We start from the raw sequence: 15904 nt of genomic DNA, 5'->3' as shown, positions 1-15904 counted from the left end.
GTGCACGCAGACGTACACGCACCCAGAGTCTTAATCTCCAGAACTCGTTCCCTCCAGAAGGAGCCCCACCCTCTCGTATTTCAGTCCTAGACCACGGCTGAGCAGGGCTTTAAAAAATACCGGCTGGGGCCAAAGTAGGTCCACGGTTGTTTGTATGGAAAGTAATACAAGAATTAGTCAATAACGCAAGAATGAACTCTGTGTCCACGTACTGACAACTCTAAGCCTCCTTTTGGCCCCGCCCTGTATTTCTAACGTCATAGGATTTTAAATTTATAACTAATATTACAGTAGTAAAATCAAGTTAAATTTCAGAATCAGCTCTTAAGTTGGACACCGTGTGCCTCCAAGATAAATGAAAACCTTTGCAGCCTCCGCCCATAAATACAAGAGAATCCGATTTAAAGTAACTAAGACTAGAAAGACCTGTGTTGACTCAAAAGCCAAAAGCCCCCAAGGGGAGCGGACTGCAGAGCGGGTCGCTACCGTGCCCCAGTGACACGGGAAAGACGCCCTCGTCCCAGGCTCCCACTCTGCTCGCCGTTGGAGTTCGTCTGTCACCATCACAAGGCCACTGCACGGGACTCCCCCGAAAAGGTCCAGTACAAACGGGGCGCAACCCGAGCCCTCCAGCGGGCTGAGCTCGATTCACGTGGGCCGCATGGCTGTCTCAAAATCCGTCCTGGGAATGGAAGGGAGAGACCCCACGGTGGCTTCCGATAACGAGGACTGTTCCGAGGCTCACGAGAAATCAGGCCTCCCGATGTGTACGTGCGGAGGGGATGGGCGGGTACCCGAGCCGGCTGTGCCGGGGCGGAAGCCAGGCCGGGGTGGGGGGGGGGGGGCAGTGCTGAGCAGGCGCAGATCCTGGGGCCTGCAAAGGGGAAGGGGCGCAAAAAAGAGGATTGCGCGCTCCGCCCGGGAGAGGAGCCTTAGGTTTCACGTCTTGACTTTGTGCTTCCAATACTTCAGTTGAAAATTGCGTTTCAGCAATTTACAGAGTCTTTTAAATCAGACAAAATAGTTGTATCTAGAATGGATGGACGCTTTCCCCAAACTTTGCATTATCTATAGATATATTTTACAAAGTCCCCTGTTGTCCAATTATGGAGCTAGAGATAATGAGCAAGGTTCATGTTTGATGATGAGAGGAAAAAATGACATCGGACAGTTTTAAAAAACGGCTTATATTTTATGGATTAAAAACTGCAATAATAACAATATGTTGTGTAAGTTAACATTTGTCTTAATGTTATCAGGAAGTTTTTATTTAAGCATTTAATTTCCCCTAATGTGGATTTTCAATCATATCCCTGAATCATTTAATGGTATCTCACTCAACATCATTGTAACTAATAAATGCAGAATAAGATTAATTGTCTTTTTCTCAATTTTTAAGATCCTGACTTTAAGGACCTTGGCGTTTTGAAGCCATTACCAGGTTGGTAAAACAGATATTTAATCATGTTCAGAGGCCTTTGTTTTCTGCTGTGGAATCTGCGTCTGGTGTGTTATTGAAGCCCCCTTTCTGTGTTTGTCCGGCATTCTGTCATTTAGTGTGTGAGTTTGAGATGGGCGGCCCTGAAGGAATTGTGGAATCCACACAGATCGTGAAGGAAGGCAAAGCTGCTGCTAGCGAGGCCGTTGATTGCAAGTGGTACATCCGGGCACCTCCACGATCCAAGGTCAGTCTAAAGGGCGCACCCAGACTTGGCAGCCCGCCTGGGAAGTGTCACAGCATGCATAGCTTTCAGCCAGCTGGACGTGCTCAGTGCCACCAGAAGCCATCATTTTATGTGGGTTCTGAAATGCACCTTGTGTTCTCCTGTGCAGTGTAACTTTCATGTCACAAATAATGCGGAGATGTTGCTGAAGATCACTGGGTACCCTGAACAAGAGACTCACCTGGAATTCCACGCCTCTGAAAACTGCATTGAAATGTTATCCCTAAGCGATGGTTCTAAGTACTGTAATTGCACTTGTGCTTTTTAACCTGCAATCATGTTGCGGGAATAAGCTGAGCAGGGCTTACAAAACCACGCATCCCTGGCACATGAAACAAACGCGTGTGACGGCTGGGGGCCAGGGGTCAACAGGACCTAGGGGAGCATTAGTGGCACGTGGACGTGTGTGTGGCAGGACAGTGACGTGGCCAGATCTGCATTCTGGGAAATCATTCTCCCTGTGAAGTACGGACAGAGGGGTCAGCACTGGAAGCAGAGACCCCTGGGAAGGCGCGGCAGCCCTCCGGGGGCTGAGGCAGCTGCTGATGGCAGGCAGGGGAGCCACGGCGCCGGCAGGTACAGCAGAATGTGGTAGCTGGGTGTTCGGGATGAGGGGAGGTAGGAGTCACCTGTGAAGGAGTTGGTATTTCAGGAAATGTTAATGTCTGTCTTCACAAATATTTTTGTCTCGGGTCTGTATATAATTCGGAAATGTGGCTCTCTTTCCCCAGTACAGAGACGCAGAGCTTCCAGCACAGAGATTCAGAGACATGGCCCATGTTCCAGGTTTGTCCCTTCCAGGTCACCGTGCATCTGAACAAATCTTTGAAAAATTAGTTGCATCGCAAAGGAAGGCAGTAATTCCTCCTTAAAAAAAATTTAAAGGCCATTGATACTGTAACACTCAACTCACCTCATCAGTACTAAGGGAACTGGATTGTTCTGTCTTGTGCTCTTTTTCAACAGGCTAGTGCTTTCTGTTTTCCTTAAACTCTGTGAATGAAAGAGTTTTAGAAGTTTTTTTCCCCACTGGACACATGTGAATCCCACCTAATTGTCATGCCGGGATCTTTGTCTCCATCACTATCACAGAAAGGGTTTTTATGGGAGTATAAACACGCCCTGTTTCTTCCATCTCCCAAGTAGACCGTCTTTTGTACAGTCCCGAAACAATGGCCAACGTACCTGCCGGTCGCAGAGTCTGCCGTGCCGTGACGTGAAAGGGAAGCCACCTGCAGGGCCGGACAATGTGGCTCGATTGTGACAGGCTTTCTCTGTCAAATGAAAGGTTGGGGGATAGGACGCGGCCGGCAGCGCGGGAGAATGGACGGTCTGAGCGCACGTCCCATCAGGGCGGGCGCCGAAAGTGAACCGGCCGCCGGTGAAAATGGGAAGGATAACCGGTGATGCAAACTGGTTGCTCATTTGGGTTCTAGTAAAATTTAAGTCAAGTACATATTGCTTCTTAGCCTTCTCACAAGTAGAATATACAATATCTGATAGCTGCTTTGTTTGAGAATGGTAATATAGGGGATCCCATTTAACTAGAATGTGTTGAATCCAGTTCTTTAGAACACGGAATACCAGAGTCAGGGAACACTTTGGAAAATCTGTTACGCATTGGCTCATTTGACAGACGGGTGAGCGGAGTCAGGATGGGGGAGCTGTAGATGGGTGAACAGTGGGACGTAGGAGCACACCCCTGTGAGCAAGTCTTTGGTATTCATGCAGATTCGAGAGCAAGGAGGATGGAAGGAGAGCATGCTGCCTGGCTCTGGGTCTGGTCCAGATGCGGATGTTGGGCAATCGAATCATGGTAACGACTTGGATAGGAATTCCACGAAGTGGGGCTTATTTATTGGTACCAAGGAAAACATCTATCATTTAGTGAAATCTCATGGAGAAATAAACCAATGTCCATCTAGAGAAATGGACACAGTAGTGATCTTCAAACAGTCGAACAGCTGTGATACGACAGGGGAGGAAGTGGGTACGGCAGGATCTGCCCAGTTTTAAGCACCAAAATTTATTTGGGTGCTTGAACCCGGAACAACATAGCTTTTGATTCAATATAGATAAGGTTTTTGGGTTTTGTTTGAATAATTGAGCTGCCCAAAGATCAAATGAGATTCTGCAGGAGGAATCTAAGTAGAGTTTGGCAGAAACTTTGAATAATAATTTTAAAAACCAAGTAAATTTTTGGCATAGATAATATTAAACTCCTTTCAAGACTGAAACGTGGTGAGTCTCTAATGAAGGACTGCCCAAATACTTGGTTGGTTAGTGACAATGCTAAAGCAAAACCTTTATCCCTGACTCAGTGATGTCGCAAAACCACACTAATCAGGGACATTTTCAGGTTTGTTATATCAGGAAAATAAATAAGCCAAAGGCTTATAAAAACATACAAATGGAGATAATTCAATGGCTTTAGGTCTTGGGAAAATAAAACTCTAGCTTTCAGTAATTACCCATCACTTAAGGCTTGAAATTAATTTCGAATGTGTTATTACTTCAAAAATGTTTTGAATAAAAACAGGATAAAATGAAAAAAAAACAGATAAGTCAATATTTCAAAGTGAAGTTGTGTTGAAGTTAATTATATAATGACCTTCACTGTTGTAGGCAGGATCTTAGAGATGACCCCTACGATTCCCAGCCCAGACCCCAGGACTGTGTGTACGGTAAATATCAGACACTTGATTATGTTAAGTTCCCGGCGAAAGGGATTTTGCTGATGCAATTAAGGTTCCCAATCAGTTCACTCTGAGTTAATTAAAAGTGAGTTTATCCAGGTGAGCCTAATCTAATCACATGAGCTTTCTACAAATCAGAGTTTTCTCTGGCTGTGGGCAAAGGGGAAGCTGAGCATCTGAAGAACAAAGACTGTTTTGTAGGAGCTAAAAATGGTCCCTGGTTAACAGTCATCAAGAAAACAGAGGCTGAAAAGACCTAGGTTTTCTGCCTCATATATACACCCTCAACAGCCTACACGTATTTCTAACCTACAGAGATGATAAATGGATATGGTTCCAAGCTGCTCAGTTTGTGGTAATTTGTTACAGAGCAAGGAGAAAACTAATGCAATAGACAAAGGGTAGTAACTATAATTGATTACAATGATAAGTTTTAAGGTTCTAAAGATTGAGTTTGCCCTTATTATCTTGAAAAAGAAAAATAAAAAATTGAGTAAACAAAATGAAAAAAAAAATGTAACTGGCTAGATAACTACCAGGGAAAATGTTATAGTTCAACTCTGTTTTTAAATGATATCTCAGTTTTGCACACTATCAGATTCTGGAGAGCTACTCAGATAGACTTTTAAAATATTTGATACTTGTCTGTGTTTATCAGAAAATCATTTTAATATTGTTATGTCAGGGTTTGCTGTCGGGTGTTGTGTTTTTTCAACATTCCAGAAAAGACGGTGCTGTCCTGGTTTTGCTCCGGGCACTGCTGCCTTCCAGGTTCATGGGGCGTCCTGCCTAAGACGGCGAGGCCTGGCCTGTCCAGTCACAAATCAGACAGCAGCACTGCAAGTCCTGGGTTCCCCGGCGTTTAGAACGTGGCTCTGTTTACCGAAGTCTGACGCCTTGAGACCACGGACAGTGTTTCTCAGACTGTGGCGTACTTAATTTGTATTTCTCCTGGAGAAAACTGTCCCAGCGAGTCTTAAATAACTGCCGCAAACAGTGTCTGTTTTCTCTCTCTCATTGTGATATGCAGGGAGACAGCAGGTTGAATGGTCACTAGTAAATGTCTGTAAATATATTACATAGTAAATTGTTAGATAGATTTACTTGCTGTGAGTATGCAAAAGGGACCCTGCTCCGCTTATTAGTGTGATTGGAAGACAGATATTACTAGAAATTGCTTCTGTGTTCCGAAGCTTCCCAAGTCCTGTTTAATCCATCATTCTGTCAGCTCAAACTTTGTGATGGATTAGAAAGAAGAACGCATCAGAATGATTCCCTGAGAGGAGATTGTCATCGGGCCATTTTACTAGAGTTACGCAGGCTTCAGGGGACCATTTTCCCTTTTCTTCAGCAGAGAGGCTGGAGAGCTCTCCGTGGCTCCCTCCCCTCAGGAAGCTCGTAGCCACGAGGCCCTGCCCCCCCCTCCCCCGGTCCTGCCCGGCGGTGGGCTCAGGGCACACTCCTCAGGCTGCTGAGATGTTACCGAAACCACAGTCGGGCAGGGCGTTTATAGGATCTCTGCCAGGGTGAGCGCGGGGAAGCTTGGCCACTTTGCTGGCTAACGACATTTGCGGTAACAGCCCTGCACCCAGGAAAGCTAAATACCCACTGGCGTGCTCCATTCCTTTCCATGAATGATAAGAAAGGAGACGTTAAAAGATAATTGAATACTTCAGAAGTGACTAATAAAATCCAGTGACTGTATTTGTTCACTTCTTTTGTAAATAGTATCCTGTCTAATCAGAATGGCCTTTAAATGTAGAAGGTACTCAGACCCCAGTCACGCATTTCACATTAAGGATGCAAATCCATCTCCTTTTAAGGAAAACATGGACACTCTCTAGAACTGTCAAATGAGAAAACATGGGTGTATTCACAAATTGCCTTTCTAACCATAGCGTTAGCCTTCTCTAAAATCACTGTATCTTTGGAGAAAATTGAAGACCGCCATTTATTTCAGAGGGACACATTTATTTTCTATGAATCTCATTTATATCTCGGCCGTCAACTTGTTTCCTTGCCCCATTATGTAAAGGGAGATGGCTTTGCTTCCTTATTAATTCTGTTGTGGCTTGTTTACTTTAAGACTATAACTTTCTTAATGGAATAGAAGCCCATGAGAATTTTTTATAAGCGTGTGTGAGGCTGTGCAGTGTGGTTCTAAGGGGTGGATTTTTCAGGGTGATCTGAGTTCAGTGCCAATCTCAGCGGCCTGTGTCATTTTGAGAAAGTGACTTATTTTGTCTGAACCTTTTTTTTTAAATGGTTATGATAAGTATTCTTTACAATTCTGCAACATACTGTCCTTTGCTTTTATGTCATAGTTCAGAATTATAAATATATCTTTTTGAAAATTATGGCATGCAAGTAATAAAAATGTCATGAATCCTCTCTAATCATCATTATGTATAGCACTTGAAAGATTGGCATGTAGGTGCCCAATAAATATGTGATTGGTGTTAAACAAATGAACTCAAAAAAGAAAACAGAATTTCCAATCAACCATTGAACTAAACCTTGAACATTCATAAGAAGTTGGTAGTTAGAGAATGGGAGATGCTTACGTCATGTAGAACTTCTTCATGTACATAAAAATAACTGTGTCATGTTTAAAGATAAGAGGAGGGAAAATTTATCAATTTATGGTGTTTAAGCTTTTTTCATTATAACCATTTGGAAGCCAGTTAAAGATTTTAGTATGGTTGTTAGGTTTGTTTTTTAGAAATATTAATATAACTTTGACTGGGACAGGCTTTGGGGGTAAACTGGAAAAATACCTACGACATTTGGGAAGCCTGAAATATGACACAAGTATCAGTGGAGACAGAAAACCTGTCTCCTGAGGGGGAAATTCCTGAGAATCAGTGCCCCATTCAATGAGAACATTGAGGGCAAAAGAGAAATTTCTTTTAACTGAAATAATAATACTTTTTAATTCAGGGGCAGGCTTACTGGATCTGGGAAGCGTTTGTCTTATGAGATTCACAGATTATAAAGTAAGAAAAAAAGGAATACAGAGTGATGAAAGGAGTTGGATTTTTAATTGCATTCATGTCTTTATAGGTGATGCACTAATAAAAGGGCATTTAAGAGAAAATAGCCAATAGGCATTCCTGTTTTTAAAAAATGTGAAACACTTAGGAGACACCTGTATGAGAGATGCGTGTCTTCTTGATTCCAGAACCTGCCCAGATGGCCTTCTTGTGGCACCTGAGTTCCCACCGCTCGCAGGCCCACATACATCTTTGTGCCCTGACTTAATCGACACCCCTTTTCCTCCAGGACCCCCTTCTGTTTCCACTGTGTCCTCAGGGCCTTGAGGCACGTTTGAGACAAAGGAGAGCGCCATGGGTTAGGTATTTCTGAAGTAGTGGGAACATGGACAGGTGGCTTCTTTCTCAACTTATCCTTGGTTGAATGAATTGCATTTTTAGAGCGCATCGGAGCGCAGTCAAATCTTAGCTGTGGCCCGTGAAAGCAGTGTGAGGCAGCGTGGCTGTGGGAGGGCCACGGGCTGCGGGGTTGCAGGGACCTCGTGTCTGATTTCAAGTTTATATTGTCTGAATTTTTCATTTGAATGTGACAGTAAAACTTTATAGCGTTGTTGGGAGTCTTTCAAAATAACCTCTAAGGTAGGGTGCACAATAGTTTCTACTCATTGACTGTTCATTTAATTTGTATTTATGTGGACTTAGCTGAATGGCTCGACTGTCTTATGGTGAAAAGAATAGCAGGCTAGCTGTCTTTTCTTTCTTTTTAATATAGTCTCTCTCAAAAGTGAAGCCATATAGTTATGTGAAACAATTTCAACAAAGCAAAGTCAATGACTACCTTTTGATACCCTCCTGTTTCCCTTTGTTGTTAATACAAATTATTTCTCTCCATGCATTTTTGTAAGTGAAAGTCATGAAATTTATTTAACAGGACTGCACCAGGAATATCTCTAACACATTTGTGCTGATTCAAATAAAAGAGTAGAACTAGAGGAAAACTAATAACTCATTCCCGATAAGTTATGAGGAGAAATAGGATCATTTGGGTAAAAATACTCAGCCGTGGAAAATGGTACATTTACATAGAGAAAGGATAATAACATTTGAAAAAATATTAAGCACAATGGGAACTTACTCATACATCCTCTCTTCTTGCAATGCCCGGGGGGAAAATAATAAGATTGATTGCAATCAAGACTGTCTTGTGAGACTGAGAAAGGGAACAGGCTGCCAGTGCTCAGTGCGCTGCTTTCCCGTGTTGATTTGGGGGAGTGATCGTCCGCTTGCTGTGTTGCAGATCTACTTGCGGTTCTTGGACTACGAGATGCAGAACTCCAACGAATGCAAGCGCAACTTCGTGGCCGTGTACGACGGCAGCAGCGCCGTGCAGGACCTGAAGGCCAAGTTCTGCAGCACGGTGGCCAACGACGTCATGCTCCGCACGGGCCTGGGCGTCATCCGCCTGTGGGCCGATGAGGGCAGCCGCAACAGCCGCTTCCAGATGCTCTTCACGTCCTTCCAAGAACGTAAGCCTCCCTTCAGGCTGGCGGTCCCTGCGAAGGCCCGGCTGGGCCGGGTCAGGCCAGCCCCGGGCCACCAGCGGCGGGCACTTTCCCAGCCGCTGGGGCAGCGCAGGCTGTGCCTGGCATCACGTGGAGTCCCCTGCCCTCATTGGCCATCAGTGACAGGAGAGAGCTACCTAGGTCATCCTGACCACGTATTTCTATTTTTATTGTTTATTGTTTATGCTACTCCAGTTCCTGCTTTTTCTTCTCCCTTTCCCCACCTCTACCCAGCCCCATGCTCTCGCCCCCCTAAGCCAGTCCCCACATCGCTGTCCGTGTCGCTGGGTCACACATAAATGCTCTTTGGTTAATCCCTTCACCATCCTTCACCCAGCCCACCCCGCCCCTCCGACAGCTGCTGGTCCGTTCCATGTGCTTCTGTTTCTATTTTGTTCGTCAGTTTATTTTGTTCATTAGATTCCACGTATTCATGAGGTCATGTAGTATTTTTCTTTTTCTGATTGGTTTATTTCATTTAGCGTAATATTCTCCGGGTCCATCCGTGCTGTCACAGAAGGTAGGAGTTCCTTCTTCTTTACTGCTGTGCAGTGTTCCGTTGTGTAAATGTGCTACTGCTTCTGGATCCACGCGTCTACGGATGGGCACTTGGGCTGTTTCCAGATCTTGGCCATTGTGACTAGCACTGCTATGGACTTAGGGGTACATAGGTTCTTATTGTACTGGAGTTTTGGGGTGCTTCAGATATACTCCCAGAAGTGGGATCAGTGGGTCAAAACAGAGTTCTTTTTTTAGTTTCGGACTGCTTATTTCTGCACAGGCATCATAGTCTTGCGTAAGATAATCCCCCCGCCCCCCCGCTTCAGCTGGGACATGGTGAGCACTCTCTCTTTGGATGAACTCTTACCAAGCTTGTAGCACTGGTACAACAGCTTCTGATGGAGTCTGAGTGTAAATGTTAACAACCTGCATAAAAACATTTGGTCTGTTCTCTTAGGAGCTTCTCTTGCAGTTTCCATTAAAGTAGGCAAAGTGAGAGAAGGGCTCAGGAAGGGAGCAAATAGCAAAAAGTTCCAGAAAATATTTAAAACGGCACAATGGGTGATACCCAGACTTAGGTGGAAAGCACAGCAATTTTAGCAAATTATGTTCTAACAAATAAAGGGATATAGATAGATAGATAGATAGATAGATAGATAGATATAGATTATATATATAATAAAGTGAATGAATAGTTGTGGCCTTTAATTGCTCTCTACTTACCCAGTTGGAGAATTCTAGAACACTGCAAGTCCTGAGCGCTGTTCCGTCTTTCTAAATCTTGATGCCGTCAGAGGGCGTGTTAAATATTGTACCCAGTATTATTGCAGGCTTAATAGCAGGTTGCTACCTACGTCTTCATTTCAGTAGTTGATCAACATGTTAGATGTAGTCCATTTTTATTTCAGCAAGGTTTTTGGCCAAAAAACCACAAAAAACTCTTGTCATTTCTGGACTAGAATATGAAGCTATTCAGGCTATAACGTAGCACATTTGGTGTTTTTCCTGCTGATTGCTTTACCAGATCCCACAGACTGTGCTTTTGATAAGGAGTTAGCATGTACTTTACTCAAGGTTCTTTTTAGTCTTAGATAATAATATATTGAAAACTCATATTAACTTAAATGACAACATAGAAGGGCTCACTAACCTTTTAAAAATATCATTTTAAAAATATCGCACAAGTGTGAAAATTTTTTCAAACCTACCCTGTAAAGTATAGTTGAGAACAATTAAAATATATACTCTTATGTTTCAAATCTCAAGTAAATGTAAATAGTATAGGGGGACCCTGACTCCTTTGACTTCCTAAGTTTTTATTTCACAAAACTCAACAGGAGCCATTTTTTATCATTGACAAGAAATCTTATGCAGGTTTAGCTTATATTAGGAAAGTGAAGTAAACAGCTCAGAAAAGTGTCTCATGGGAAACCACACTGGTCTAAATGCAAGTTGGGTGGCCTGTTCTTTTCTGGGTAATATTAATGAGGAGGGGAGGAATTATTTGAAGAGGCCAGCCAGGATGCAGAAGCATCTAGAATCATGAGAAAAGGCCAAAAGGAGAAGGAATGTTTTTCTCAGAGATTTTTTTTTCTATTCAAAATGTAGTAACTACCTTAGACTTGTATGGGGTGACATACATTAATATCTGAATGGTAACATTAATTTTTGTTCAATTAATTATAGGGGAATATTTGAGTCCAATTTATGAAAAAAATTCTAGCTCATAGGAGCTGTGATACTCCAAAACTGAATATATTCCAGTAGAGGATACAGGGGTGATTTGATCTGAAAATGAATTATCACCTGGTGTGAAAGGTGTAGGGAAATGTCATTACTGGATTGAGGAAAGGACAGGCTAACACCTTAGGTCCCTTCCAACTCTAAGACTGATGAAGATCTATGAGTCTTTACATTTTTCTTATATAAGAAATGGTGAGTAATATCATACTGTGCATATATCATTACGAACATTTCTATTTGAGGTAAAAGGTAGAAGTTTCTATGCACATAATTAAATTATCTGCAGAAGTCATTCAGGTGGGTGGACTTTTTAATGACTAACCCAGAAGAAACAGGGTATTCTTCCTCTCTAGGAAGAGAACAGCCTGCTCTTTATGTTCCTACACAGTGGATGGGTGACTACTCTCATTTGACGATGAACATTACGAAGGCATTCTCCACGATTCTCTCATACACTGACAATAAGCTTCAATTGAAACAAATTTATTCTGTGTCTCGTCACCTATGTAGTTTTGTTTTCGTATTTATCCAGTGGAAATAGGCACATATTTGGGCACCACCAAAGAGACCTGGACATTTTTATGTATTAAACTTGACTTGTATTCTTTAATGAAGGTAACTTATTTATTATGTAAATGTATTTTGAAGTGAATACTAGAATTTATTAAACATTGTAACCACCTGTTTGCTTAACCATCAGAAGCATCAAAAGATCACAACGTCAGTAACTAAAAGGTCCTTTGGAGGGGTTCAAGTTGTGCCTCACAGACCCTCTCTCAAAGTAGGGGGCTTCCTGGAGGATTGAAAGCAATGACCCTCAGCCATCTGAGCAGGAGCTAAGGAGAGAGAGTGATCTCAAACCAATTTAGGGGTGTGGCGTCTGTCTAAGAGAACAAAACCTGCTGAATTTCAAGCAAGGTCCATGAAGTTCTTGAGACAATTATTTCAGCAGAAACACTGTCAGCTTGGACTGAAAGGGACAGAGAGTACGAAATGCCAAGAGGCTGTCAGAAACCCCAGATCCTAATGGTGTGAAGCAATCTAGTGTGAAACTACTCAGAGGGCAAAGTCCGCAGCTTCAGTGGGCTAAGTCCTAGAACCTGAGATATGATCAAGAAAAATCCCACATTTCCCCTTGCTGGGTTTCAACATTTTTATGGACCAGGGACTCCTATTCACTCTCCACTCTCTTTTTTTGTGAGCCAGAGTCTCTACGCCTGTCCCATCATTGTGCGTTGGGAGTGTTGGGACACATAGCTTGTCCCTTTGGTTTCAAGAGTACATGCATGGAGAGGAATTGTACCCCGGGGACGGAAGCTGAGCTCCTTCAAGGTCCGTTCTTAGGAGGCTCATTTTCCACAGATTTAGATGATCGAGGTGGTGAAAGTTTGGACTTTGAGCTGGTGAGGTGAAGAGGAGATTTGGGACTTTGAGTTGATGTTGTAATGGGGTGACGCTCGTTTGTGCCTTGGGAAAGGGTGGATATATTTTGCACCTGTGAGGGAAATGGAGCCCTGGGGCCAGCAGATGGACTCTGCTGGGCAGAATTTTGTGGTGACCCCAATATTTTAATCCCCAGTGTACTAACTTTAATTGTATCCCTCGCCATGGGTGCAGGAAAAATCTGTGACTATCATGGGGTATTGATCCATGGTCATATTACATTGTATGGCAAAAGGGCTAATGTATTAGTAGTTAAGACCGCTAGCATTTGATTTTGAATTAATCAAAAAGGAGACTTTCCTGGTTGGTCTAACTATGCACAAAAATGTTGATAATAATTTTTATGCCCTTTTAAAAGGTATAAAGGTCAGGATAGAAGAAGTCAGAATTCTAAGCTGTAGCAAATGTTCCTTCTGGTCCTAAGGGGTCACACCACCATGTTATAAAGAGGGCCATTTGGCAGACAATGGTGCGGGACCTTTAGGAGCTGAGAATGTCCCCCAGGGGACAGCCAGCAAGAGAGCAGGAACCTCAGTCCCGCAACCCCAAGGGACTGAATTCTTCCAGTTACCTGAACGAGCTTGGAAGATGCCTCCATGGTCCAGACAACCACCCAATCCAGGGTTCTTGGCTTCCAGTGCTTCCTTGATTTTAACCTTTTGAGACTCTAATGGGGAGAGAACTCACCCGCCCCAGACTCTTGACCTGCATAGCTGTGCGGCAATAAATGGGTGTTCTTTGAAGCCAATGAGTTTGTAATGACTTGTTAAAATCAGCAGTAGGAAACCTAAACATTCATTTAATGTGATACATAATCCAGATGTCAATCTATATATGTCACAAATCAGTCAATTGGCAAAATTATTTTTTTAAAAGCTGAAATAGCATGCAAAATCATGTAAGAGTACACATTTGCTATCAGTCAATTAATTCGGCCACTTTCTCTCCATGTAACACCTTGACTTTAAGCCTCAAACCCTTTTCTAGAAAATGGTGAATACGCCAGGGCAGCTGTAGGTTTTACACAGACGCCTCTGTAACGAAGCACGTGGTCAAGAGATGGCGGCTACCACTGTGACTATTCATGGCATGACAGCATGTTGAAACTTTTCTAGTGAGCAGTTCTTTGCTTTCAAATAATAATAAGGCTTTAGAACAAAGGAAGATGACGTAAAATCACACAACCTGCCAGGGGCTTCCCTCCCGCCCTCCCTCCCTCATGTCCTTCCTTCCTTCTGAACATTTAGTTGATCCAAAGGTGTCATAAAGAAATTACCTGTGAAAAATATCTCAAACATACCAAGTTAATTTTTGTTGGACATTTATTACTGCCTTGCTCATTTAACTCAAGTCATTGAAAAAGTGTTATGCATATAGATATATAAATTAGGGGAATAATTTAAATTTAAGGTCAGTTTTCTCAAGTAGCTCTTTTTAGATGAAAATGATCATCTTAATTTAAATAATTTTGGCTGCTACGTTTATTATATAGAATTTCTTAGAAAATTTTGCAAAATTTTCATGGAACTTTAAACAAATTCTTTATTGATTGTCTTGACAGAGAAAGAGAGAGAAATAGAAACATCGATTTGCCATTCTGCTTATCTGTGCATTCATTGGTTGATTTTTGCATGTGCCCTGACTGGGGATCAAACCCACGAACTTGGCCTATCAGGACTATGCTCTCCAACTGAGCTACCCGGCCAGGGTGCACTAAACTTTTGAGATCAACATCACCTCCGGTAAAGCAGGGGCCTGCCAGGCAGCCTGCACACAAGGATGAAGACAGCTCATTCCTTGTAATTTTTGGTGGGATTCTTGGGTATCATTTATATTGATCTGTTTGATTTTGGCTTTATAGCCTCTGTACTTCATGCCTGTCACTGAAAATAGGCAGTTTTTGCTGTATGAAGATAGAAGACAAGTATTCTGAATCGCCAGCCTTCGAACTAGCAGAATGCCAAGCCTGAGGGTGGTCTGTTTATGCTTTGGCTCTAATCTTTATTTATCGCAAATCTTCCTTTTAGGAGTTGGCACGTTCGGCAATGAAACAAAATACAGTCCCTTTAACAGGACAATGTGTCTACACTAATGCTTGTCATAGACATGTGTTCCCCAGTCATGAAAACAAAGCCTGGGTCACGTGTCCAGGTTCCAATAATAATCAGCGTGCAGACCCCAAAGAGGCGTGTTATACCCTTATTGTGAGGCTAGTCACGTCTAACTGCACACAATGAATAAATTGTGTAGCTGACCCAAGGTAGACATAATCATAGTATAAAGTGTGTAATAATTTCTTGCACTCAAATAGTAACGGTTTAATCATGATGTGGTGCATGCCCTATGTCAGGAAGGAAGTGGTCTCTATCCATGGAACATAATTTTCTCATGAAGGTGCTGCCCTTTTCTTAATGTGATGTTTTTTCCCACAGTATGAATACACAATTTTAACAAAAATATTGAGGGGATCTAATGTGAGTACTACTAAGTTGAAATTTGTAAATAGAATTTCTTGTATTAAAAAAAGAGATTAAAATATATCTTACTCAATAATCCTGGATATTTTGACCGATAACCAAGTCACATTGGAACATAGAGTTTTAGAGACAGATATTGATTTTCTCAAAAAAAATATGAAGATGATAAAGGAGATGAAGAGAAGATGCACAAATCTATTTCTGGCCTCACATCTGGTCATCCATTTTTCAAATAAAATGTCATTTTTTCTTATTACAGAGCCCGGGGGCCACTTTAAATTTAAAGTAGAGAGCAGGGGAAATTTTTCCACTTATTTCGGGAAGAACAAAGCCAAACATTTATTTTGGGGTTATTTCTGATGGCCAAATATGTATTTTTTCCATTTTCTAGTGCAGTAATTAAAATACAACTATTAAAAAGGATACTTAGCAGCAAGCTATATGCACTTACAATAAGGCTAAGTTTTGCTTCCATCTTCCAGGCAAAGAAAGTGGCAGGTGTGAGAGCACCTAGTGCGTCAGAAGGTTTTAATAAATCAAAGGCTTCAAAGCCCATACGCATTCAATTCAAGAAACGAAGGAGGGACTCACGAGAGGTCCCCAGCGCCGCTATGCCCACACTCCCCGGCCCACGTCCATTCCAACCGGAGATCGGGGATGAGGAATGAAAACCAGCAGGTGTAGGGGATCAAACGCGCGTGTGTGTGAGACTGGGCATGCATTTACACACACATATGTGAGTGTGTGTATAAGCCCGTGTGTACT

The 15904-nt window shown here is 42.5% G+C and overlaps 1 protein-coding gene across 2 annotated transcripts in view; it reads left to right on the top strand.

The window, feature by feature from the left end:
• Positions 1–15904, top strand: part of NETO1 (neuropilin and tolloid like 1) — a 69968-nt gene that overhangs the window by 44913 nt on the left and 9151 nt on the right. The window contains exons 5-7 of one of the 2 annotated variants that reach the window (XM_054583895.1): positions 1400–1441; positions 1558–1685; positions 8711–8939. In XM_054583895.1, coding sequence (XP_054439870.1) covers positions 1400–1441; positions 1558–1685; positions 8711–8939 — 399 coding nt within the window. Of the gene's footprint in view, positions 1–1399; positions 1442–1521; positions 1686–8710; positions 8940–15904 lie in introns of both variants that reach the window. The other variant, XM_054583894.1, reaches the window with a different exon arrangement.

This window comes from Pteronotus mesoamericanus, unplaced genomic scaffold (assembly GCF_021234165.1).
Source record: "Pteronotus mesoamericanus isolate MK-2021 breed Mesoamerican mustached bat unplaced genomic scaffold, CSHL_Meso_final contig_74, whole genome shotgun sequence".
Classification (NCBI taxonomy): Eukaryota; Metazoa; Chordata; class Mammalia; order Chiroptera; family Mormoopidae; genus Pteronotus; species Pteronotus mesoamericanus.
This window is presented reverse-complemented; position numbering and strand designations above follow the sequence as displayed.